This window comes from Prionailurus viverrinus, chromosome D3 (genome assembly GCF_022837055.1).
Source record: "Prionailurus viverrinus isolate Anna chromosome D3, UM_Priviv_1.0, whole genome shotgun sequence".
Classification (NCBI taxonomy): Eukaryota; Metazoa; Chordata; class Mammalia; order Carnivora; family Felidae; genus Prionailurus; species Prionailurus viverrinus.
In genome coordinates this window covers 35154638-35180206 of record NC_062572.1, presented here as the reverse complement: position 1 = coordinate 35180206, position 25569 = coordinate 35154638, and the positions used below count along the sequence as shown (strand labels likewise).

The 25569-nt window shown below is 43.9% G+C and overlaps 2 protein-coding genes across 2 annotated transcripts; both read right to left on the bottom strand.

The window, feature by feature from the left end:
- Positions 1-1362: 1362 nt before the first annotated feature.
- On the bottom strand, positions 1363-22840 carry LOC125148641 (piezo-type mechanosensitive ion channel component 2-like). The gene is made up of 11 exons (XM_047826661.1): positions 22707-22840; positions 18487-18687; positions 16629-16776; positions 11414-11602; positions 10976-11068; positions 9230-9402; positions 7289-7362; positions 7008-7062; positions 5747-5826; positions 3214-3397; positions 1363-2120 (listed from the first exon to the last, which is right to left on the bottom strand). Exons 1-11 carry the CDS (start codon positions 22838-22840, stop codon positions 1868-1870), a joined length of 1584 nt encoding a protein of 527 aa, XP_047682617.1. The 3' UTR covers positions 1363-1867.
- A 253-nt stretch (positions 22841-23093) lies between these two features.
- On the bottom strand, positions 23094-25416 carry LOC125148640 (piezo-type mechanosensitive ion channel component 2-like). The gene is made up of 4 exons (XM_047826660.1): positions 25397-25416; positions 24584-24704; positions 24271-24485; positions 23094-23667 (listed from the first exon to the last, which is right to left on the bottom strand). Exons 1-4 carry the CDS (start codon positions 25414-25416, stop codon positions 23607-23609), a joined length of 417 nt encoding a protein of 138 aa, XP_047682616.1. The 3' UTR covers positions 23094-23606.
- Positions 25417-25569: the final 153 nt, after the last annotated feature.

Here is a 25569-nt window from a genome sequence, read left to right as displayed (position 1 = left end):
TCCTTTATTTCTATCTTTTATATTTCCTTCTATCCCCCCCCTCCCCCCACACATACAGGAAGCTTCTTCTTGAACCCTGGAAATTGCTCTCTTGAAGAGCATTACCATTCTGGTATAGTTTGACTTTCCACTTTCTTCTCGGGAGGATTTCCTACTTCTCCTCTTTCCTGAATGTGTCATAACTTGTTCTCTGGAAACTCCCTCGAGCTGCCCTGTTTCCAGAGAAAGAGTTCACAACCCGGAATACGCACAATGATCCTTCGTGTTGTTGGGAAATCCGAGTGTGGGCCACAGTTTGTGGTCTGAGTTTACTGCTACGACGGCTGGAGGAGCTGATTGCCACAGGGTGGGAAGTACGCTGGCTTTCCCGCCTGAAGAAAAATATGCACCAGTTCTCTAGAAGACACCGAACACCGTCTGATCTCTGGTTTTTTTTAAAGCTCCATATTCCCTTACCATGATTTTTTTAAACTCCTTGTACACAGTATTGAAAATAGTAATTCTTTCCTACTTCACGCAAAGGAGGCAGAATGAAGACTATTCTTGAAATGGCTTTGCAAGATGTGCTTTATTTTAAGTCAGTCCTGAACCCAGACTACATAGGATCATTTTTTTGGACACGTTCTAGTCCATTGAATGACTCCTCAGAAACTGTATTTTAATACAGAATGAAAACTACATTTCAATCATAAATTTTCATGCTACATTGTTATTTAATGAAGAGGTTGTATTACCAATAATAATAATTTAAGAAAAGGCCGTTTTTTTTTATTTCCCCAAGCTCAATATACATATTTCTTCCATAACTATGAACTTAAAAAACCCGTCTCAGATGTAAAAATGTGAATTGGAATATGTAAACTCTTCGATATACCTGAAAAACAGGAAGGAAAATGTCACATACTGGAAAAAACCATTGCCTTAAATCATCGAAATGGGAAAAAGCGTGTTGAGGGAGGGGAAAAAGGTAGAAGGGCGCTCGTGACCTCAGCTGGGAAAGAGTTACAGAGTCAGAGATTTCCACACCCAGCTGGGCGCCATTTTCATCATTCTACCTGGAGCCTGTGTCTGAGGAGGAGCCGAACTCTGAAGCATAACAGCCACCACTGAGGCGAGTCATTTGCTGGGCCTCGACAAAACCGGTGTCCCCATTTTTGTTTTGCTGCTTTTTTTCTTTTTTCCTGAGAAGTCACTGGTGTTTAATGGAAAGATTTTTTTTTTTTTTTTTTTTTTTTTTACTAGTCTTCAGTTAAGATAAGGCAGTAAGAGTGTCACTAATGTTAACTTTTTGCTTAGAATGAGGCTCGTTCGTCCACTGGTATCTTCATGGGTCTTTGGCTCCCTCTCTTGTCCCCCCCCCCGCCCCAGAAATCTCTTCAGGAGTTTCAGCCTCCTATTGCTGTTGCGTGTTTTCGGGGCGTGCTGAGGCCCATCTGTTCTCCCCACAGCAGCTTCCCCGTTGGCAACAGGGTGCGGCCTACTGAACTAGAGCATCTCTTCAGGAAGTGTGCGGGCTCCGCCCAGAAAACCATGGGCAACTTTCCTTTTCCCTTCTTCTCTCCTGTTTCTCTGAGGGAGGAGACCCATAAATGATTCCTTTGCATCGTCAATCAGAATGCAAGACACTGTTGACTATATCATAAAACAAATAGCCCTGATTTTGGAGAAATGGAATTACAAATAACATTTTCAACAGCGCCTTCATTTACAAGGTAGCTTAGACTGCAGAAGGAAGTCAGCTCCTTTTGACCGCCTGTCAGAAGAGAAACCATTTCCATCCAACTAGAAATGCTTAGCTCTTATGAGGATATTGTGCTTTTTTAAAAATTCAAATGTTAATTTGATCTGCAGTCTGTGTCTTAAAGCATCAATTTGTTTTTTCTCTAGTCCATTTGATCATGGTTTCTGGTGAGCGGTACAGGAATATTAATTTGGCATAGAGATCTTCCTCGAGTTCCAGTTCCCCTGTCTCTCGAACTAAAAAAATATCTGTGCACAACTTCAGAATTCGGTCCACATTTGGAAGCTCTTCAAACATGATGGAGTGAGAAATCCCACTGAAGAATTCACGGACAAACTTCCCAATCACAAGGACAACCGAAGCATACAATCCCATGATACTGGGGAAAAAAAAAAAGAAAAGGTAGCTAGAAATTGTATCTACCAGTTAAACACAGTTAATAGAACACGTCTAAAAGAAAAAAATAACAAAATTTCTCTAGAGTTTTTCCCTTTGGTGAAAACATTTACTCTGTTTATTAAAAAGGTAATTCAGGGGCACCTGGGTGGCTCAGTTGGGTAAGCAGCCGACTTCAGCTCAGGTCATGATCTCGCGGCCTGTGAGTTCAAGCCCTGCATAGGGCTCTGTGCTGACAGCTCAGAGCCTGGAGCCTGCTTCCGATTCTGTGTTTGCCTCTCTCTCTGCCCCTTCCCTGCTTGCTCTCTGGCTCTCTCTCTCTCTCAAAAATAATAAACATTAAGAAAAAAATTTTTTTAAAGGTAATTCATATTCCTTGTGTAAACACACTTTATACATTACAGTGCTTTAAGACTTGAAAAATAAAAGTGTCAAAAAAATCTCAATTCTGGAAACAACCAATGCTAGTAGTCTCATGCATGAACTTCAGGGGTTTTTACTGCAAATATTATATAAAGAAACCACATAATATACTTGATAGAAATGCAATTGTACTATATATACTTTTCTGCACCTAGCTATTTATTTTAATACTATAATTCTGCATAGACATTGACTTCTTAACAGACTTTCATGTCTTGTAGGGGATGCGTGTGTCTTAGAATGTAAGCATCAGAACACGGTGAAATGATAGCATCAGACCATTTTGGACATTGGACCATGTCCAAAATTGCGATGCTTGACTGAGCATCTGCTGAGGTTAGAAGGCAATCTATATGGAAAAGAGATAACCCTACACCAATTTCTAAGTTTAAACATTGAATTACATCAAACGTAACAGGAAGACGTGGAGTCAAGAAACCAGAACTATGACTTCTAGTCCTGTCCTTAATGGTGTTGTTCACCCAAGGCATTTTGACTTCTTTGGGACTCTGGTTCTTGAAGGGCCAATGATCTATGAATTTTAACACTGCAGCTGTTAAGTTCAAGAATTTTAGGAAGGTACAAAGCTTCCCATCAACTTTATATGACACAGAAGTAGGCTCTTGTGACTGCTAATTGAAATGCATCCTTACCCATAGCCAGCCAGGAACCCCAGACTGGGCGGGCTGACTTTGTCATTGAAGACCACCAGTTCCAAGGCCTGAGCGTGCTGATTGTATATTCTGTTTCCAGTCAGGTTGAGAACCCACCACTCACTGTTAGATTTAGTTGTATTGTCTCTGGACAAAATAATGGTGATATTCATGAAGTTATTTTCTGCAAGACGAGAAAAATGAAACCAAGTTAGCATAAGCATATTAAGATTCAATGCACACAAACAATTGTCAGATGGCAGAACCTGATTACCACTATCCGTAGCGTGTGATGCCAGGATGAGTAGGGCACATGTTAACAGTGTGAGTGGAGAAAGAAAAGTGGGCCGCAGGTGTGCATAAGACCCACGTGATATATACGTGATATATACGTGAGTATCACACGTGCTTAATATACATGAGTATATTTCTTTGCTAATAATTCCAAGCAACTAGTTAGACATTTAAAAACCCAGATCACTGACTCTTTATTGACTTGACTAATCCAATCATATTACTAGCATTTATTGAGTGTCTTCTGGGAGGAAGGCCCTCTGTTAGGTGATCAGGGGTTACAGAGTTGAATACAGCACAATTCCATATCTCAATGGGAACAGGCCATGTACATGAGCACAACTTATGGGCACGTGGCAACCACTATTAGACCTGTGCTGACAAGGAGAGAACAATTCTGGTTGGTAGGATCCATGAGGGCTTCCCAGATGACATGACTTCTGAGTTGAATTTTGCTGAGAACATCAGTAAAGTGGAGATGGAGAGCGAGAGGAGGTTATTTCTGCAAGGATTGATGGCCTGAAGCTCAGGAAAGTTCTGAAAACCCATGATGTGTGGTTAATGATTGCTTGTGTTGGAGCTTAGGGTGAATATGGAAGAACAGTAAAAGGGCCAACAGAAAGCTTGGAGATCTCTGTGTAGGCCTTTCTAAGAAAATACCACCACGGCCAATGATAATATGGCCTCCACTGAGAATCATGGTGGTGGACTATAAACTCTGTGAGGGTGGGGGCCGTGGCTGCATTATTTCCTGCTAAATTCCTAGATCAAAGGAATCTAGGACAGTGTGTGGCAATGTAAGTCTATTGGATGGACGGATGGATGGATGGATGGATGGATGGAGAGTGAGGCAGGAGACTCATAAAGATAAAGAAACCCCTCCTCAAGAAGAATGTGAACCACTGAGAATGCTCAGGAAGAAAAAGAACCTTGGTTCTGAAGTCTAGAGAGTTCTGAAGGGGGACATCTGGCCCATGTTTGGATCTAGTTTGTCCACGTACTGGTTGTATAACCTTTGCTGAGTAATTCACACACTGGGCCTTGGTTCCCCCTTTGTAAACTGGTGATAACCACCAACGTATGCTAAATAGGCCTTATGGTAAAGATCAGAGAGAACTCAGTAAAGCTAATCAGAGAAGTTGTTGTGTCGGCAGGACCTGAGAACACCAAGACCTGTGGTGTGGGGAAGGGGGACTTCACAGGCTGAACCTCATGAGGAAGAAATGCACAGAGATGTGGGGGCCTGCCCACCCTTGTCTTCGGAACCTCTATGCTGCCTCTACTTCTTGAGATCTCCATGGGGGCGTCTACCTGTTTACCTACGCAATCCCCATCTTTCCAGCTAAACATGAACCATGGAGAACCCCGTCTCCAGTGCCTGGCATACTGCCTGGTGACAATGAGCAACCCATGTTGGCAAAGGAATGAATGTGACTTGGATATATACCACATTGTCCTTATACTTTTACCATCCATACCCATCTGTTCTGGTCCAGGCAACTGATGAAGCAAACAATGCTTCATAATTAATGCTTAAGAATTCCATATCATCATCTTACTACCATCTCTGTTATTTGGGGTAAATACAGTCCCTAGAGACTACTGTTGATACTTAACGACCCTTGGGCTGAATCACACACATTTCCTGCTACTTTTTTATTGTTCTTATCGTGGGGCCTTCATATTTAAATTTTTTTTTTTTCAACGTTTATTTTATTTATTTTTGGGACAGAGAGAGACAGAGCATGAACGGGGGAGGGGCAGAGAGAGAGGGAGACACAGAATCGGAAACAGGCTCCAGGCTCCGAGCCATCAGCCCAGAGCCTGACGCGGGGCTCGAACTCACGGACCACGAGATCGTGACCTGGCTGAAGTCGGACGCTTAACCGACTGCGCCACCCAGGCGCCCCGGGGCCTTCATATTTAATACTGCATGAGGCCATTTTCTGCCCAAGATATGGACGTTAATAGAAACAAGTAAACAGACTAAGGCACTAAATGTGGATTTAAGCCCATCAAGTTCTGTATCAATGAAAACAATGAAGAATATGGCTTCTGGTGACTGACTGATTCCTTCTGGCTGTGGAACGCAGCTGGGAGTCTCATGCTTCCTATAAGCTCTGTCTCACAGAGACAGAAAACTGGAAAGAAGCTCGAGAAAGGTTGAAAATGCAAACTGTAGAAGTTGAATAAAAGAAGGTTAAAAAAAAGTTCTGAAATAATTCCTTCTCAGCCTTACCAGACAAAAGTTGCTTTATAGGTTTTGAATTCAAATCACTAGGTGCTTTCATGTAATATGGGTAGATCTTTTCTATAGTCCTGTATGTTAAAAAAAAAAAAAAAGGAGGGGAAGCGTAATTAAGTTTTAGTTGTTTTACCCACATAAAATTGATTTTTTTGTTGCTACTTTGACCTCATATCAAACGATAATGGTGAATCTTTGTATATGTATACAATATGATGTCATCGCAATTTATGGGTTCCATTATAACTAGAATTCTCTGAAGCCAAAAAAATTTTACCTGTTTCTATTCGAATACTCAAGTAAACTCTGTACATGAGCAGTTTATGACTTGAAAACTGCTACAGAGATTTTCCATGACTGTGACTGTTTCTGAAGCAAGGGACTGTCTTTCTTGCTAGGATCTAGGTCTGTACTCTCTCTCTCTAGATATATCTATAATCAAGTGGACGGCATGAATCTATCTAGTGACAAGACTGAGGCTTGAGGAGAGAACTAGTGGCCTGGACCTAACCCTCCCTCTGCCAAGGACAAGCTAAGTGACCTGAGCAGGTCGCTGTGACTTTCTAGGCCTGCCTGTTCTCTCATGAAATAATGGGGGAGGAACTGACAGTCTTTGAGGTTCCTTCAACTTTAGTGATTAACAAAGGCTGTCGTAGGGAGCACGTCTGAGGACTGCATAGTGGCGGCTTATATTCACTGCAATAAATTGGGCCCAAGGCAGACTGGAGGTCAGAACTAGGCATTGGCTGGTGGACGTCTGGAATACTTTATTTAGTGGTTTTACACCAATAGCATTTTTTCTCCCTCCTGCTTAGAATCTAGACATCACAGCTTATATCTGTTTGAAGTGGAGTACTTATACGGCAGGAGAATATATTAAGATGTAGATCCCCCCCCCAAATTTCCTTTTACCCCTTATCTTCCCCTCATCTCCCATCCATTCATTGACCCCAGGCCAGGGGGTCATAGTAGAGGAGGGGTATCCCAGGGGCTTTTTCTGGCTTTTGGTGATTATGGTCAGATAAGAGCAAAGTTTGCTACCCAGGAACAAGGTCAGTACTCCCAAGGCTAGGTGGACAGAGTACCGGGGAAAGAAAACAGAGCTGCCTTAATGTAACACAATGAAGCCTCCAAGTAGAGATTGACTTGAGTTACTGAAGAAAGTTGCATTTCTGGTATACGTGAGTTTGCAGATGCAGATTTTGTACCAGACATGTCCATCTATTAAAGCTAATTAACAGGAGCAATCACTTACACCGGTGTTCTTGAACTTTCCGTGTTGTTGCCGGCTATCATTTTAGCTATATGTTCTCATGTGGTATTTTTTTTTTTTTAATGTTTATTTATTTTTGAGACAGAGAGAGACAGGGCATGAGCAGGGGAAGGGCAGAGAGAGAGGGAGACACAGAATCGGAGACAGGCTCCAGGCTCTGAGCCGTCAGCACAGAGCCCGACGTGGGGCTCGAACTCACAAACTGTGAGATCATGACCTGAGCCGAAGTCGGATGCTCAACCGACTGAGCCACCCAGGCGCCCCTCGTGTGGTATTTTTAAGAGGAAAAGAAAGCTTATCGGTTGCAATTTCTGCCTTTGCACCCAAACTCATGTTTCTGTGAAGAGAAATAAAAAGGCTCAATGTCAGTGATTACTTGGAAGTCTAGAAGAGACGTTCAAAAATTCACTTGACTCTTCATTTTATTAATCTCACCAAGTCTTCCTTGGATCCACAACTGTCACCCCCAACCTTTTCTGTCCACCTCACCTTTACGTCCAGCTTCTCAGACAACCAAGTTAGTAAAGCCCGGGGAGGCCACAAACACCTTTAAAACAGATGGCAGGTGAGAGGGCAGAGTCTGTTGACTAGAAGAGAAACCGTCTTGATGCTCTGATAATGAGTTTCTGAAACACTTTTTTTTTTATTAATCTAGTGAGGTTAGTCTCCATGGTGACTAATAGAATCCATGCTTTTAAAGAATGTTCCATCAAGAGTTGATCTTTAATATTGTTATTTATTATTATTATTATTATTTTGGTAGCTCTTCAAAGAAAAGGCTAGAAAGTGAATTTTGGCAGTACAGGATTTCATGTGAGGAATTTGGGATGTTCTAAAGGAGAAAATAAGATGAAAGAAAGAGTTCTTTCAATTCTGAACAGCCCCCTTTCAGAGATTTCTTTACTGTTTCCTTGTAAGTTCACTTTAGATTGGAGAAGCCTTCTTCTGTACCTGTCAGAATTTTTTCTTAATTTTATCCTAGAAGCCAGGAACCATGAACCCAATGAACCTGTCACTTGACTGCTGGCATAGAATCCTGAATCACAAGACTATGACAAATACAAACAAACAAACACTAAGCCAACCAACTAGTGTATTGTGTTGAGGTTCCCCGATTGCTTCACTAACACATTGGGCTTCTGAATGCAAGAACTTTTCTTAAGACATGCTCATGAATGGATAAGGAAGATGTGGGGTGTGTGTGTGTGTGTGTGTGTGTGTGTGTGTGTGTGTGGAATATTACTCAGCGGTAAAAAGGAATGAAATCTTGTCATTTGCACAGACATGGATGGAGCTAGAGAGTATTATGTTAAGCAAAATAAGTCTGTCAGAGAAAGAAAAATACCATATGATTTCGCACATGTGCAGGATTTAAGAAACAAAACAAGTGAGCAAAGGGGAAAAAAAGAGAGAGGCAAACCAGGAAAGGGACTCTTAGCCACAGAGAACAAACCGACGGTTACCAGAGGGGAGGTGGGTGGGGGGATGGGTGAAATAGGTGATGGGGATTAAGGAGGGCACTTGTGAGGTGCACCGGGTGTTGTATGGAAGTGAAGAATCCCTATGCTGTACAGCTGAAACTAATATTACACTGTGTGTTAACTGAGTTTAAATACAAACTTAACAGAGATCAACAAGTGCAGTAGTGGCCACGCGCTGGCCATGAGCTCAGGTTGGGTAAGAAGGAATCTCTCTCAGCTCTCCCATCTTGGGACTCCCAGGCTGCTCTCACATCTCCTGCTTCGAGAAAAGATCTGACAGGACCTCCCTACCTTGGAGGGATTCGAGTGAGAATTCGGGTTCCCGAGACTGCCAATTCCTTATTGCTAAGACCAAATGTCCACCTTTCAGGGAAATCTTACAATCATCCAGACCATTTCATTTTATAAGTCATGACACTTTTTCTTTTTGCTTTACCTCTCTCTCTCTCTCATTCACAAAACTCACTGCCAGCCTCTCTTTAAAAACTGGAGTGAGTAGAAAAAAGGAAAACTAAGAAGTTCTTATTTTTGTCAGAGATTCCTAGGCAAACTGTTATTTAGTAAACACAGATGTTAGCTGTAGCATCGAGTGAACGTTCCCAAAGTGTAATGTCAGCTATACACCACATCCATCGACTTTTTCTTTACTTCTATCCACCCACCCCCACCCCGAGTTTAGATTGGGGGGAAAGGGGAAATTATGCATGGAAATACAGTAACTACCTCTGAATACTCCATGAAAAAACAACAGAGAAGCTACTATTGGGGTCCATGAGTTCGCTTATCATTTTCTGCTTACTGGGAGGGCTGATGGTCCACAAAGAATTTGAGTTTCCTTCCAGTTCTGCTACAGTTATGTCTTCTTTTTCATAATTTTCCAGAAATTGCATAGCACCCTGTATGCGCACAAATACACATGCATAAATAGATCATATATATGGGGATGTACAAATAAAAATTTTTCAAAAATGTTTATTTAGTTTTGAGAGAGAGACACAGCACGAGCAGGGGAGGGGCAGAGAGAGAGGGAGGCAGAATCTGAAGCAGGCTCCAGGCTCTGAGCTGTCAGCACAGAGCCCGACGTGGGGCTCGAACCCACCAACCTTGAGATCATAACCTGAGCCGAAGTCGGACGCCCAACGGACTGAGCCACCCATGTGCCCCCTGTGGTGATGTACAAATAAAGTGATTACTGATTACTGTTCTTTGTAACTGGCTACATGAAGGGGAATTCTTAGTAAGGAAGGGCAATTTTTACAGTGCATGGTCTTCATGCTCAATTGCACTATTCTGTTCCCCTCCCCACAGGGATGGGCAGCCCGACTGCCACGGAGCAATCTTGGTGATGTTGCTGCACCAATACAGCTATGGGATCATCCCAACTCATCAATAAAGAAAAGACAGATGACTTGGTGTCCTTTTCCTCCCCATTAAGAAGGAAATGCATCAACTATTGGGGTGCTCCCTCTCACCACCCAGTCAAATTTAATCCACCCACAATATCCTGGTCCTGTCTTCATAGCTGCACATCCCTCAAGATTAGTTTTGGCAGTGTGCATTAGAGGCTGATAATTTTATAAAGGAGATAAGCATCTGTGTGCCTAATCATTTTCTTTAAATACAAAGTATTATTTGTAAAGCAGATTTTAATTCTGAAAGCTCAATTTATCATGTGATTAAAAGTTTGTAAGGTAGGGAAGAGAATACATCAGCCGCAACTTAACCACCAGGGCATCACCGCCGTGATATATGGCAGGAAATGTAGATTTGATTTGTTTTAATTTAAAAAATAGGAATGTGTGTCCTTTTTCACTTAGGTTTTATCTTGAGAAATGTTCACGCCATGCAGAGTCTCTGCAATGACTATTTTGTATTATGAAAGACGCTGCTCGGAAAACATTCAGAAGACATAGCATGTAAATAAAATGAAAAGTGGTGGTCCCCTTCTCCCACGCCGACCGCCCTAGGGCAGCCGGTGCCTATCAAATTCACTTGATACATTTGCCATAACTTATTTAACCGGTCCCTAGTTATGAAGCCCTCAGTGGCTTCCAGCTTTTACTAATGCAGAGAATGCCAGCACAAGCAAGGCCTGCATAGAGCTTTTCCAACATTTTGAATGACTCCCTTGATATAGATTCTCAGATTAGACCTACCCATCAAAGGGGTCAGTATCTACTACAATTAAAAAAAAATTAAAAATATGAAAGAGGACCTATCTGTTAAGCTTACATTAAAATGTCCCGAATTACAATTACGTTTATTAACACATATCCAATGATACGGACATAATGGCTCAGAGTATCGAAGGGGCCAGTGGCCAGAAATGCGCTGCGGACCCCTGGTAACCCCTGAAAAGTCCCTCCCACCACCACAGGCCATGACAGAGGAGTGAACAAAATGACAAGCCGTGAGCTCACCTTTCGTCTAGAAGGTCTTCACAGAGATCTACTACATGCATTTACTTACAGTGTCCCTAGAAAAAGCTTTCATAAATTTATTAAACTTGGGCTGATCCATAACTTTCAACTGGCTTTGCTGTGCACTCATTGTGAAAATAGGCTGGAAAACAAAGAAACAAGGTGCCGTTAGCCCTCCAAGGCCCGCCTCTGCATCCTGGGTTCAAAGAACAATATTTCCGCCGTGTTATCGCCCCCCCCCCCCCCCCCCGGGTACCCGAGGGCAGCTGGCCTCAGAGATCTCTTTTTGAAGTGATTACCCAACCAGAACAAAACGATTCTTTCACTGTCCTCGGTGCTTTACTTATCTCATACATCACGTCTTTGCTGACCAGCCGAAATGTAGGGAGGAATCTGGAGCACCAAAGCTAACTCCACATCCTGTGGCTGTTTATTGGGAAAGGCGCCGGCAGGTGAGTGAGCCCTGGGGGAGGTGCACAGCGGTTACCTGGTACCCTCCCAGGGTGATTGTGACCGAGACGTCCAGGGGCTGGTTGATGACCCCCGCCACAGATTTGATCAAGGACATGAAGAGAAGGGGAAACCAGACAATGCAGATGAGCAGAACGATGATCATGCCTCCCATGCCATACTTCACCACTTTCTTCTTCTTCTGCCCCCGGGGCTGCGGGTATCTCTGCAACAGAGGGGTCACACCGGGCTCAGGCTTCTGGCCCCGACAAGCAGGCGGGGTCTGGGTCGGGGAGGAGGGGTGCGCGCTCTTGCCGCAGGACCCGACTGAGTCCTGATTCTGCTCAGTTCGCTCAGGTCACTCTAGGAAATTAAGTAGTGATGTGAAGCTCTAAGGAGCACCCAACACGTCCCCACGGTGGTGCCACGAGGGACCAATGGGACCCGAGGGACTTTCTCCTTAAAACTGTGTTGGTTTTGGCTGGTGATGAACCTATGGACCGATGGATCAAATACTGCTGAACAAAGCCTCTGCTTTCAAGGGATCATGCAGGAGAAAGACATTTTACTGCAAATTCCTGAATATTCCAAAGCTGTGCCTATCAACCACCTGCTCTTGGTGGGTGGAAAAAAGATTTTCACTTCATTCATGACACACGTTGTCAGAAGGCAGTGTGGTTCAAGCCCTGCAATAAGATCTATACGATCAGAAGAGCCCTCTCTCTCGGCCGCCAGGACTCCACGCGGGTCCTCAGCGGGGGCTGTGCTGAACAGCAGGAAGTGGGGGTGGTGGCAGAAGTGTGCGTCACGTGAGGGACCTGCTCTCTCCTACAAAAGCAGTGCGTCTGGGAGGGATGGGATCACTTCCATCAGCTTTGTTAGGGACCCACCAAGCACGGCTCCTAAGCAAGGCGCAAGGAGCCAGCTTTGCTGTCCGGAATCAAAAGGGCTTCAGATATGCACGTGTAATCCTTGCTTAAATGTTGCTTCTCCGTGACCTTTTTGCCTTCCAGGGTCAGCCCCTGAAGCTGGGCTGCACACACAATATGGGGGTTACCCCCACTCCCCAGCCTGGCTGTGAGATTTATCCTGGGGGGCACAATCCCTCCGGAGGCAGCCATTCATTTCACTAGAGGTGAGGTAAGGAAAACTCATCCACATTCTGCCTGCAGGCGCTGAGCTCATGTGACAAACGACCAACAAGGACAGAGGTCTGGGAGCCAGCACTGCTACAATGGCTCTATGGGCCCTGGCCGTCCGTGATTGCTGAAGTCAGGCCTGGAAGTATAGGGCGGGGCTGGACGGGGGGGGGGGGGGGCACGGGAGCCAATATGGGCAGCATTATGGATTCTGTGCTCAGGAGATAGTGCCTCTCAGTGGCTGTGCTCCGAGTTAGGGCACGATGTTCAGATCCAGCACTGTATTTCGGTATCTTTGCGCTGGAATTTGAGGCCACTGATTACAATTTTCTATTGCGAAAGAAAAACTGCAGTATTGGAGAATTTCAGATATATATTCACACACACACACAGGCTTGCTTTTTCATCTTTTTCTCCGGGAGGCAAGTTGAGACAAGCGGCCTCTCATCCTCACGCAGGAGCGCTCAGGCACAAGGTGGCGAAGTGTTTTGTTGGTTCAAGACTTTTCTCTGCTAAGAACAGCCTGGGTCTCTTCTGACTGTAGTGGTGCCATATCGGTTCCTCTCCTGGAGGCCACCCTTTGAGGCTCACTGCTAAAATCCCCAGAACCTCCCCCTCCGCTCTCCCCCTTCTCCTGCTCAGCCCCGGGGCAGGACAGGGCCAGCACCTCTGGACCTCTCTCTAACTCTGAGGCTACTTCCCCCTTCACCTTTCAAAGGGACCGTCCCCTTCCTGTCCTGCACTGCCTGTCACCCCTTTCCTGGGTAAGTCAATGCTCTTCTGGGTCTCCCAGTTTCCATAACCTTCCAGGCTACATTTCCAATCAGCTTCCTAAAGTGTTTTGGGACGTGGCTGCCTGGAAACCATTGGAAACGAGGACTGGGACCGAGTGGCCTGCATTTGTGAGTGCTCCTATGCCAACACTCTGCCTTTTGGGAAATTGTTCTGGCTTCATAAAGTGTGTTCATAAAGCCCCTGGAACACAGCACATTCGACTTGGAAGAATCCCCAAGAAAAGTTACTTAATTTTTTTCTTTTAGCATTTATTTAATTTTGAGAGACAGAGTACGAGCAGGGGAGGGGAAGAGAGAGAGGGAGACACAGAATTTGAAGGAGGCTGCAGGCTCCGAGCCGTCGGCACAGAGCCCGACACGGGGCCCGAACTCACAAACCGCCAGATCATGACCTGAGCCGAAGTCGGACACTTAACCGAATGAGCCACCCAGGTGCCCCAAGAAAATTTACTTTTAAAAGCAGCTTCCTCTTCTGCTTTATACTGGACAAGAGATGGTCACTGGTAACGTTTCTGTCTCTGATGGGATGGAGTAAAACCGCGTACCAGATTCGCCTGGATTCCCCTGACACTGACGTCCCACACACCTAAGTTCCTTAGCAAATTGTACTACGTGTGATTTAAAAGGCTCTTATTCTGAAATAGCCAGCGACTGAGCCTAAGATAGAAGTATATATTTAAGTAGAGGTGATGCATGTATCACCAAAGGTGATACATTGAGATGAGGCTTTTTGTTTCTTGAAGATAAAATGACAACAATAATCATAAACCCTTTGTGGGGAGGAATGCTTCGTGTTCTAGGGCACAGCAAACCCTGTCCTTCACAAGGACGACGGGCAATGGCTGTGACTTCCTCACTATAGTATTAAGAAGGTTGTCGGGGCGCCTGGGTGGCTCAGTCAGTTAAGTGCCTGACTTCTGCTCAGGTCATGATCTCAGGGTTCCTGGGTTCCAGCCCCGTATTGGGCTCTGTGCGGACAGCTCGGAGCCTGGAGCCTGCTTCAGATTCTGTGTCTCCCTCTCTCTCTCTCTGCCCCTCCCCCGCTCACACTCTGGCTCTTCCCCTCTCTCAAAAATGAATAAACATTAAAAAAAAAACTGGAAAAAAAAAGATGGTTGTCACCTGTTGGCTCAAAAGCAGTGAAAAGCTTGTAAGAGCTAACAAATGGGGCAGACACAGCTGCTCCCATGAAAGGTGGCCCTGTATCGATGTGGGACAGTAATGTGCCCTCTGATTCAGAAACCCCCACCTGAGGACTCCCCTCCCATTCATCCAGAGGAAGTAGTATCTCACGGTTTCCAGTGCTCAGTGGACAGACTCTGGGTTTTAGGATGCCGACCTTCCCTCCTGCTGTCAACAGATAAGTTCGTCTACTTCATGCGGAAGCCAGGCTATGTGGTGTGCAGTCGGCTCACCACATCTTTCCCCAGCTTCCCGTAGGATGGCCACTCCTCTTTGCCACTACTCACTTATTCACCCACACCTCTGGTCCCACGCTTCCCGAGGCCCCCCACCCAGACCTTTATCCTTTGGCTTCGATGCTAAGACTTTTTCTTTTTCTTTTTTTCTACTGTTCTTTTCCTTACCATCTACAGAGGTTCAGATCCTCTCTATTCCGAAATTATCTTCTCCACTTGTCTGTCTCTTGAACCACTTCTCTCTCGGGCCTTTCTCTGGCCCGTGCCTGCTCCCTCTGGAACAGCAGCCACAGGATGACCCTGGGCAAGTCTGTCCAGCGACATGCAGCCCAAACTGCCGACCCGCAGAATTGTGAGCAAAGAAAATGGTTGTGATTTTTTAAAGTTTGTTTATTTTGAGAGACAGAGCACGAGCAGGGGAGGAGCAGAGAGAGCAGGGGACAGAGGACCTGAAGTGGGCTCTGTGCTGAGAGCAGGGAGCCCAATGTGGGGCTTGAACCCACATGACCTGAGCCGAAGTCAGAGGCTCAACCAACTGAACCACCCAAGTGCCTCCAAAACGGTGGTTATTTTTAAACCACTAAGTTTGATGTAGTTTGATAAGCAGCAATAGACAACTGATATGATAAGCTGCTGAATGAATAGATCTAGGACCCACGCTTCCCAGCACAGAGGTTTCAGGATGTAAATTCTCTTCTGTGTGACGGTGTAGATGTGGACACCTCTGGGCAGCAGCCACCTCCTGAGGCAGCCAGTCTGTGATGGGGCAGCTTCGACTGTTAGGAAGTTCGTCAGATGCCACTGAAGCTTACTAGAGCTTTTGCCAACCTGTGTCAACTCTGTTATCTTGCGTCTTCTAGACAAATTCAAACTTTCCCCCTATTTCCCACTATTTCAAATAGTTAAAAGCGGCTATTGTCTTCGCCTCCTTCCATTTGTTTTTCTACTTCCGACAGAACAATTCTTGGTTCTTCCCGCTTTTCTTCATTGGTCACGATTTCTGGATGCTTTATCGCCATGACTGTTACCTTCAAAGTCCCTTTGGTAGAATATCTGCCATATTCTGTCATTTTATCAGCTTCTCTGCTCCTTACAAATGAGGACAAGCTAGCAGATTTTAAGTTTACTGCCAGCCCTGCCTCCTTTACTCTCACAAACCCCACGAATACAGGAGCTGCAGGTCAGTGGGACCCGTGATTATGAAACTGGAACTCCAAGAAGCAGCAGCAGAACATACTAGAAATTATATACACTGGAGGGAACTTTTTCAAGGAGGGTATTATCAAGAAGAGAAACAAAAAAGGGATACTTTCTACCACCTCAGCCAATGCTTGTTGAGCCATTGCCACTGCTGTTATGACTCCTGTTTCCGACGTTAAGCTTTTGCAAAAAATCCAATAAATAACAGTAATTGTAACCGTATTCAAACTTCAATATTCAACCTAACAGAATAAGCAAATATTTGCACTTCGATTTCCTTTGCACAAGGAACTTATATTGTCCCGTCGCTCATCAAAGAGTGAATCAGAGGGTGAGCCTGAGTCCAGGCCACCTGACCCCACTTTTCTCCATCCTACCATATTCCCTTCTGCTCCCAAATGAGCCATTTAAGAATTATGGGGTCACAGAGCAATATATCATTTCTTCTTTTAAAAATAACTACAATATAGGCTGGCCAAAAGAAGAACACATCTGGATGCCATTGCTGACTAAGGCAGCAGTGAGTCCAAAATTCGCAAGTCCACCGGGGTGGAAACCAACGGGACAGTCACAGGTCCTCACCCTTTTTGCCCCCTGCCTCCATGTATTTGGCCACAAAGCTTGCAGAGAGTCACATGAATCTTATACCCAGCCTGGATGGAAGGGAAACGAAAAGGGGTAAGGCATTTTTATTGGCTTACTTTTTCAGACTCCCGCCAACACTTCAGGATGAATATGTGAGCGTAGATGTCCTCCACACAGATCCAGCTGGAGAGGCTCAAGGTCGTGTCTGTCCACACCCAGTCCATCACAGCCCTCAGCTCAGTCAGAAAGGGAACGAGGCGGAACCTGCCAGAAACCACATCTTGCTAGAGAGGCAGTGGTGGGGTGGCCCCCGTCATCCTCCCAACCCCGGGAGCCCATGTAGTTCCTTATTGTTTTAGCCCCTATGACTTGGGAAAAATTCTCAAGGTGACCCTTATGGTAAAATTAACTTGGAATACAACTGCTTCTCATCCTAAGTCAACGTATGAATTAGTATTTTCCATTCTTTTTTCTATTTTTTCTTTTTGCTGATGGTCTTAACAAATTAGGATTGCCTTTTAAATAAGTTTGAAGGTGTCCTCTCCCATGTCTCTCATCAAAGTCTTGTGGTTTTCATTGCCCAGATCTTTTCATTTCTTCGATTAAATTTATTTCTAAGTATTTCATTGTTTTCTGGTGCTATTATGAATGGGATAGTTTTCTTTATTTTTTCTTTTCTGATGTTTTGTTTTTAGCGTATGGAAACACCACTGATTTCTGCACGTTGGTTTTCTATCCCGCAACTTTACGATGAATTCGTTGATTACTTACAACTGTGTTTCGGTTGATTCTTTAGGATTTTCTACATTTAAGGTAATATCTTCTGCAAAAAGACCCATCATTTTACATTTTAAAACGTGTATGTGTTTATGTTATGAGAATCTGTCGGTCGCGGGATTATTGAGTACTGGGGTTTTGCTGTTGAATGAGCTAGGAAAAGTTGTACACCTGATACGTGAAAGCTGAGGGGAGACAGAGATGCAGGACATGGGGTTGGGGGCACACAGTAGACTTAGTAGATGGTGGACTGAGTAGCTGCCTCAGGTTAATAAGATTCTGGCCTTACGTTCTCATATTTGGGAATGGGTTGGCGTGGGCTCCTCTCTGGCCTAGGAACTATTCCCTGTTTCTTGACTAACACAGAGCTTCTCCCAGCTGGAGACCTAGGTTCACCCTAGGCTCTTCAGAGCAGCTTGGGTTATACTCGGAAATTCTCCCCTAGGCCACTCAGCTCTGCCAAGTGAACACAAATCCAGCCCATTGAAGAAATATCAGGCCATACACAGAGAACCCACTAAGTGACTGACCGAGCACACTCAACACCTCTTCTGTGACTAAGTCACCTGTCGCCAGGTCTGGTACAACCAAGGAGCCAGCGGTGCCATGAGCAGCCTCACCTTCCGGGCTGTGGTATGATCTTCATTGGAACAGAGAGGAGATACTACCAACGAAATTCTTACACGGAAGAGCCGATAGGCCTTGTCTAGTAGCTAACTTACTACCAGGGACAAGCAAGTCATGTGGCGTTCAGGTTGACGTTAGGTGGAATAAATGGCCCTCTTCAACGGAGGAACTCATTGTATATGCAAAATTCCAAGGGGATCTTCAAATAGCACAAATGCCGAATTTCTGTTCCATTGTGCCCAGAAATACATTAATACCCAAGGATCGTGTATCCCTGGTTTTCATCCTGAAATGTTAGCACAGTAATTATGCAGGATCCAGTAATAGAAAATTAACCCATGTGGATAATTCTAGAACTCTATGCTGACCAGGTGTGTGGCAACTACACCTAGAAAGGCTATTTCAAGAGGCGTATCTGTCTTTTGCCAAAAGTCATGAGTTCTGTGATGATCTAAATTGCCACATCAGCCTTTTTTCACCTTCCTGTTTCTTCCCAAGGAAACAAGTGCCTTTCTATTGCCAGCCTCCCCTCTGTGAGTGACTGTGACAACACAGAGTGTCCTTCCTTACCCTTGAAACAAGAAGAGGTTGACATAATTGTAGCTCTTGGTGAGGAAGTTTTCAAGGACTCGCCTTGCGTAGCCACAACGGATTTGGTAGGCAGACAACCCAAAGTAAACACATTTCACAAAGTACCAAAGCTGAGCAACCAGGTTCTGGCTGAATTTCCTAAAGCGCAAAAACATAAAAGTGAAATAATGGAATATTCTTCTGGTATAAGAGCATACCAGTTTAGGATTCAAAAAAAAAAAAAAAAGAAGTCGAATTGCCCCTCTGGCATGTAGAGCCAGTTCAGTCAATTGTAAGGAATTCTCTGCACCTAGTAGTAGATCACTTCGAAGGCAAACAGCAGGGTAAGAAAGTCTCATAATTAAAAACAATTCTACAAATGGTGCCTCCAATGTGTAGTGCATAATTCAGTTGTTTAGGCCATGAATAAACTAATTTCTTTTTAAGCGCATTTACTAATGAACATTTTCTCACAATGTGAAAGATGCTGCTACCGTGATCCAAATTAAAGTTCATCAAAAAGATGTATTTTTTTTTTTTTTTTACTTCAAAGGACCTGTAATTTGGAAGATGTAGGAGGAGGTATCCTGAGGAATGAATCCCCCCCTTTTTTGCTATCCATCTATAAAGGCAGGTCGTGGATTAACAAAGTTTCCACACCCTCGGTTCCGGTTGTGTTTATAACCTATTGCGTTTGTTCCTCAAGCCATCATGCTCAAGACGTCTGTCTTCATTTGAAGACTTTCCCTAGCTCTGAAAATCTATGATTCCATGATCTAACATTCTTTTCTCCAAGGACATCTTCAGCAGTCGAAATGGTAGTCCCTTTTGCCAAGACTTCTGTACCATCTTCCCTGTGTTTAAAGTTAAGAACAACACTTAAAGCTTCCTCTTTATTCCTCTTTATTTTATGTTTCAGATTCGTCGTCTTAACTTTTAATTCTGACATTAGAAGAAGACATGTGTTATTATTTTTTTTTTTAACTGAAAATACTATTTAGTTGACCAGATCTAAGAACCAGCCGGGGATGCACTGGCCCATGTATCTCAGGGACCTAGGGACCTCTATGTGGATCTCAACAACTGGAAATCTTAAAAGTATTTCTTAGATGTGTCTTCCCCTGTAGAGAAACCAGCTTTGGTATTTCAGGTCCTAATGAGTTAAATACACTTGACCATGATCTAGCACTTGACAAGTTATTAGTAAATATATCAGAACTTTACAGAGAGCCAATATCAACTATTCCTTCCTTCTCCTTTTCTAGGGACTGTCTCTATTGGTGTAATAGTAAGAAAGAACATTCTTTCAGCTTTCCAGGGAAATGTCCTTGGATTTTACAAATAATTTATATGAAAACTGCATGAGGAAAAATGGTTATCTATCAAAATTATAATCAAAATTACAAAACTGTGGGGCGCCTAGGTGGCTGAGTTGGTTGAGCGTCCGACTTTGGCTCAGGTCATGATCTCACAGCTTGTGAGTTTGAGCCCCATGTCGGGCTCTGTGCTGACAGCTCAGAGCCTGGAGCCTGCTTCGGATTCTGTGTCTCCCTCTCTCTCTGCCTCTAACCCACTCGCATCCTGTCTCTGTCTCTCTTAAAAATATATAAACATTTAAAAAAAAAAGGTTATAAAACTGTGTTGTCTTCTATCCCTTATAAAAGGACCAACCCATGTTGTGATGAGTACCGGGTGTTGTATGTAAATTTCAAAATCACTAAATCATACATTTGAAACTAATATTACACTGTATGTTATGCTAACTAACTGGAATTTAAATAAAAACTTGAAAAAATAAACATTTTCCTTCCTTCAACCTTAAAGTGAATCAACTTGGAATAAGTTAATCAGTGGTTCCTGAAGTAATCCTGTTATATCTAATAGGAACATTAAGGTTGTCCCACAGTGAAGGACTTTTTCTTTTGGTGGTCTCTCCATCCTTTATTACTAGCAGCTGGAGTTATGCCTTACTCACCAATCTGTCCCCCACGGCACCAGCCACACAGCACTTTGTAGACTATAGGCAACCACTGAAAGTTTGTGGACTAAATAAATCACGTGCCCACACACAGAAAAAATCACTTATCAGATGAATTATTTAAAATATTGGAGCTTCCTGATGCTGAATATTATAACTGGTATTCATAATTTTTTTTTCTGTGTAGTTTCAACTCCTAATCTGTTCCTTCTCTTATTCTTTTCCTGTTTTGAAAAGGATTTAGATAACATAACTATTAATGACTGCTTTCTTTTGCACAGTAATGAGTAAAATTTTTAGCAACAATATCTGGAGGAGGAAAAATGAATCTGGGATGTTAACAAGTGATGGCAGCATGGCTTGAAATGACATGAAATTATATTGTCACTGACATGCTGGCAATGTAGACTCAAGGCTCACCAATCCTAATATATCTTGCATTAAATGTCCAAAAATAAAGATAGGGTAATCCATTGCACTAAGAATGACCATTAGGTGAGGCTCAAAAGTGAGATCCAACGAGACAGAAATGATCTCTGTGGCCATTTTTTTTTTTTTGGTAATATTTATAGAAGCTTTATTTGTAATTGCCAAAGAACTATAAACAACCCCAATGTCCTTCAACTTTTGTATATTTAAACACTCTTTGGTTCATTTACATGATAGAATACTACTGACCAACAAAAAATGATTAAGTACTGATACATGCAACAACATGGATGAATGTCAAATATATTATGCCAAGTGAAAAAAGCCAGCCTTAAAAGCCATAGGACGTGTGATCCATTTAAGTGACATTCTGAGAAAGGCAAAATTGTAGGGACAGAAAATGGATGTACCAGAAGCTAGAGGTGAGGGATAAGCCTCTGTCTACAAAGGGCATAGGAGATTTTATATATAACATTATATAATATATATAATATAATTATACTAATTATACTAATATAATATAGCATTATATTAGTCTTAGGTGTGCAGCTATGGGCATAGTGTTAGTATTTATCATAGTGCCTCAATCTCTGGAATCCCATCATGTGGTCCTTCCCAGATGGGGATAGGTCTCTGCTTTATTCATGTTAGTGTTATGCCCCTTTTCACCTGGTCTACTGCCCTGGACATAGCAGGTACTCAATAAATGAGAAACTGAGTTGAAGTTTTCATTAATTCAGGTATTATAACAAACATTCCAGCTCTATTCGGTTTGCAAGGTATTGTTGCTTAATCCCCAGAACCTGTGAATATATTACCTTCCATTTTTAAAAAAAAATTTTTTGAGACATTTATTTTTGAGAGACAGAACATGAGTAGGGGAGGGGCAGAGAGACAAGGAGACACAGAATCTGAGGCAGGCTCCAGGCTCTGAGCTGTCAGCACAGAGCCCGATGTGGGGCTCAAGCTCACGAACTGTGAGATGATGACCTGAGCTAAAGTAGGACACTTAACCAACTGAGCCACCCAGGTGCCCCTGTTAACTTTCAAAGAAAAAGAAGGCTTTATAGTTGAGATTAGATTAAGGACCTTGAAGTAGGGAGATCGCCTAGGTTATCCAGGTGGGCTGATTCTAATCAATGAGCTCTTAATGGAAGAAATCTTTCTCAGCTGCGGTCAGAGGGAACCATGATGGTGGAGGAAGGGAAAGAGTGAAGTAATGAGAAGAGGACTCCACTCACTGATGTTGGCTTTGAAGACTGAGGCCGGGCCATGAGCCAAGGCAGGCTAGCACCTCAAGAAGCTAGAAAAGGTGAGGAAAGGGATTCTCCCCTAGAGCCTTTAGAAAGGAATGCAGCCCTGCCTACCCCTTGATTTTAGTCCAGTGTAAGATGATAAATTCATTCTGTTTTAAGCCCTAAGTTTGTGGCAATTTGTTACAGCATCAATTGGAAACTCATACCAGCAGGAATAATCCAACTATTTGGTAATTTGATCCTGCTGAAGGATTCTCCATGGCTTCTCCATTGCCCTATTTCTGGAAACACCAGTCTCTATGAACTTTTCTATCAGGACATGGCAACATCCATGCTCTGGAACTCTGTTCTGGGGATGGAAAAATCAAATCCTTTTCACAACTGCACAACGAATTGTAGGTTGTATTATTTCAAGAAATCTGCTTGGTAGTGAGCACCCCCCCATGGGAGGTGGGGTGTAGCATACAGTAGGGTCAAGAGGTCTGTGATTGGGATCTGGTCTCACCACTAGCCAACTGAGTGACTTTGGGGACACCACTCTTCTGTATGGGTTTTACCTATCTTCATCTGTGAAGTTAGCAGGTCTAGAAAGCTTGTTAAGGTCGCTTTCATCTCTGAAATTAAGAGTTTCTAGGAAGGCTGGTGGAGAATGCCCATTGATGCTCTTAAATGTCACAGAGATAACATTCATCATCTAACTACCATGGCTTTTGAATGTGGTTTACTTCTCTGAGTTGATATGTATATAGAATTATTTATAGAGAAAAGCGCATTTATTTCACTTTAAAGACTAACAAATAAGATCCACAATGTCCTTACAAAGTATTTTAACAAAATACTAGTCTTTTAACAAAAAGCGTGCCTTAATCTGAATTATTTTTATCAGCTGAGATATGTTACTCTCCCCATACGCAGTATAGTGTGAAGGACTTATTTGGCTGTTGGTATTTTTCTGGGTAACAATTCTTTATTGACTTAGTTTTACTTCAGACTCATGGGAAATATCCTAACTCCATTTTTGCTTTTACAATATTTGCATTGCCACCAAAATCAAAAGGTCACAGCCTAACCATCCAGGTGAGAGTAGACAGGTAGCTGAAGCATTGTCAGGAGAGAGTTGAATTTCCTCGTTAAGAATGCCATTTGAGTCAAGTTATGAACCACATAAGTGAGAGCAGGTTTCATTACTTTCTAGTCACTCTTCGGAAAATGGCATTGGCCAGCCAGATTGCCATGTTATTCACAAGGCTTGGCCAGGAATGACCCTTGAGGTATGATAAAAAGATCAGCTTCTTGTAAAACATGAAGACTTTTAATGATATGTTCATTAAAAAGATCATTCCTATTACATTATATGGGTGCTTCCATGTCCCCTTCTGTTCACCCTTTGTTCCCATAATGTCCTATTTATAGCAGTCTCCCTTGTTTCTCTTTCATTCATTGGCTCATCCATTTGTTCATGCGTTTGGCACCGACTCGGTCCCAAGTAGTGTTTCTGGTGGAAGCAACCTGGGAAATCTAAAGGGTGAGGAGGAAGAGTGGGTTGGAGGCAGGAGAGAAGGGCAGTGAACAAGGTCCCATGAGGTGTAGGAGGACATGGCACCCTCAATATGACTGGACCTTAGAGCTCAAGGAGACAGGGAAAGGCAGCAGACAGCCACCTCCAAGGATCTCACTGGCCCTTTCCCCATTGAACTTTAGGCCGCTCTTTTTATGTCCCACTTTCTCATAGGACATAGTCTGAGAGCCTCTCCTTCTCTTAGCAGTGCCTGTAAGACCATCTCTGGTTCATCTCTGTCTACTAAGGGGTAGAGACAATCACAATGGAAGGCCTCTGGTTTTCTCAGATCGCCAAGGTCATCACTTCTCCCACCCTGAAAAACCCGATTTCTATGAATGCGTACGAACACGCAATGAAAATGTGTTTGAGGAATCAGTTCACGTTTTGAGCCACACTGAATTTGATAGTGATGAAGATCTTTAACTTTTCCAACCCATGGTGCTGTTCGGCCATGCCTCTGCCTGTACCTGGTGATTTTGTTGTGGTGATGCGTATGGTATGATAACCTCCTGGAACATATTTGCGTTAAAGTGGGAGCGTGCCTCCGGCTTCCACCTTACCTCTCAGTCACACCAGGCAAGATGAAGAACATCCAGAAGTGAATTCCAAACACAAGAATGACCTGGAAAATGACCTTTCCCAGGACGGTCTTCCTGAGGTATAGTGCTCGGTCCACGACCATGGTTCCAAACTGAATTAGGACCATCACCAAAAAAGGCCCAGGGACCTGGTCCTCTGACAGCGAAGAGGTGATGTCTGCTGCTGCTGAGTGTTTCTGGGAAGGAAACAACAGGTTTAGGCACGAGTGGCACTTCACAGGACAGCATCGCTCTTACTCGTTAGAAGTGTGGTGGCCTTCACCCCCCAACCTACCCCAAAGGCCCAGAAGCCAAAGACGATGATGACAAAGTCAACAGTGTCAGCCAGGAACATGAGCACATACACATCGGTCACAGCACTGTAGTCTGGATGGATGAGGTTGTAGAAGAACTGTCTGGTGGGCACATATATTTGCAAAGTCCCGCAAAACAGAGACCCCCAGCACTTGCTTCAGGAGGGGCAGGATGGGAGGGATGACCGGGTATTTCCATCATTCCATTCCTCCGTATCCCTTTCTCCCAGCAGGTCACACCTCCCTTTTCAGCCCCAGCAGAGCCCGGTGTGGGGTGGGGAGGCTTCTGCTCTAATGGCAAGTGCAGACACATTCAAGTGCCTTCCTTGGCACTCTGCCTCCTTGTGCTGATGAGACCACAGGCCTCCTCTGTTGTCCGAAGCACAAGAGAATGGTCGAAAGCCCCAGAAATGAGGTGTTGGGTTTGTCACCTGATTCAATTACTCCCTGCCTGTGAGCCCCTGAGCATGCTACTTACTTCTCTGTGTTTTTGTTTCCTCTGTTGTAAAACCCCACAGGGCTGGGGTGAGAATTAGATGGGACTACATAATGGTGCTTAGACCTGGAGTCTGACCTGAGCACCCTGTACACATTAGGTAGCCCCTGCTCCTCCCCTTTATGGGTCCTGTGCCCCTTCTGATTCCTACATAGTGCCCTGGGCTTTTGACTACATCTTGTTCTGTCCAGCCTCTGCTCTGTCTTCCTTGTTTTCTGGGTTCTGCCTTCAATTCAAGACCATGTTCACGTTGGATGGCCCTCCTGGTCTCAGAGGCCACATTCAAGGCCAGCCTTGCCGAGCCTCCTCCATTCCCATTGCTTGTCTACTGCCTGTCAAGGTCCCTGGCACTGGAGGAGGGGCTCATGCATTTTTCTGGAGACCAGCTGTGTGCCAGTGAACCTCAGTTTCCCCTCTCCAGGATGAGAGTGTTTCTCTAACCTTCCAACTTTGACATCATACACCTCTCTG

Excerpts from the sequence above, each read along its gene's own strand:
- LOC125148640 (XM_047826660.1), bottom strand. The coding sequence starts at position 25,416 with ATGGGAATGGAGGAGGCTCG. Across the intron at positions 24,705-25,396 it reads ATGGGAATGGAGGAGGCTCG|ACAGTTCTTCTACAACCTCA; the intron begins GCAAGGCTGGCC and ends TGTGCCCACCAG. Across the intron at positions 24,486-24,583 it reads TTGGCTTCTGGGCCTTTGGG|AAACACTCAGCAGCAGCAGA; the intron begins GTAGGTTGGGGG and ends TTTCCTTCCCAG.
- LOC125148641 (XM_047826661.1), bottom strand. The coding sequence starts at position 22,840 with ATGAATGTTATCTCTGTGACATTTAAGAGCATCAATGGGCATTCTCCA. Across the intron at positions 11,069-11,413 it reads TCACCCTGGGAGGGTACCAG|CCTATTTTCACAATGAGTGC; the intron begins GTAACCGCTGTG and ends TTTGTTTTCCAG. Across the intron at positions 5,827-7,007 it reads GAAAGTTCAAGAACACCGGT|GACTATAGAAAAGATCTACC; the intron begins GTAAGTGATTGC and ends TTTAACATACAG.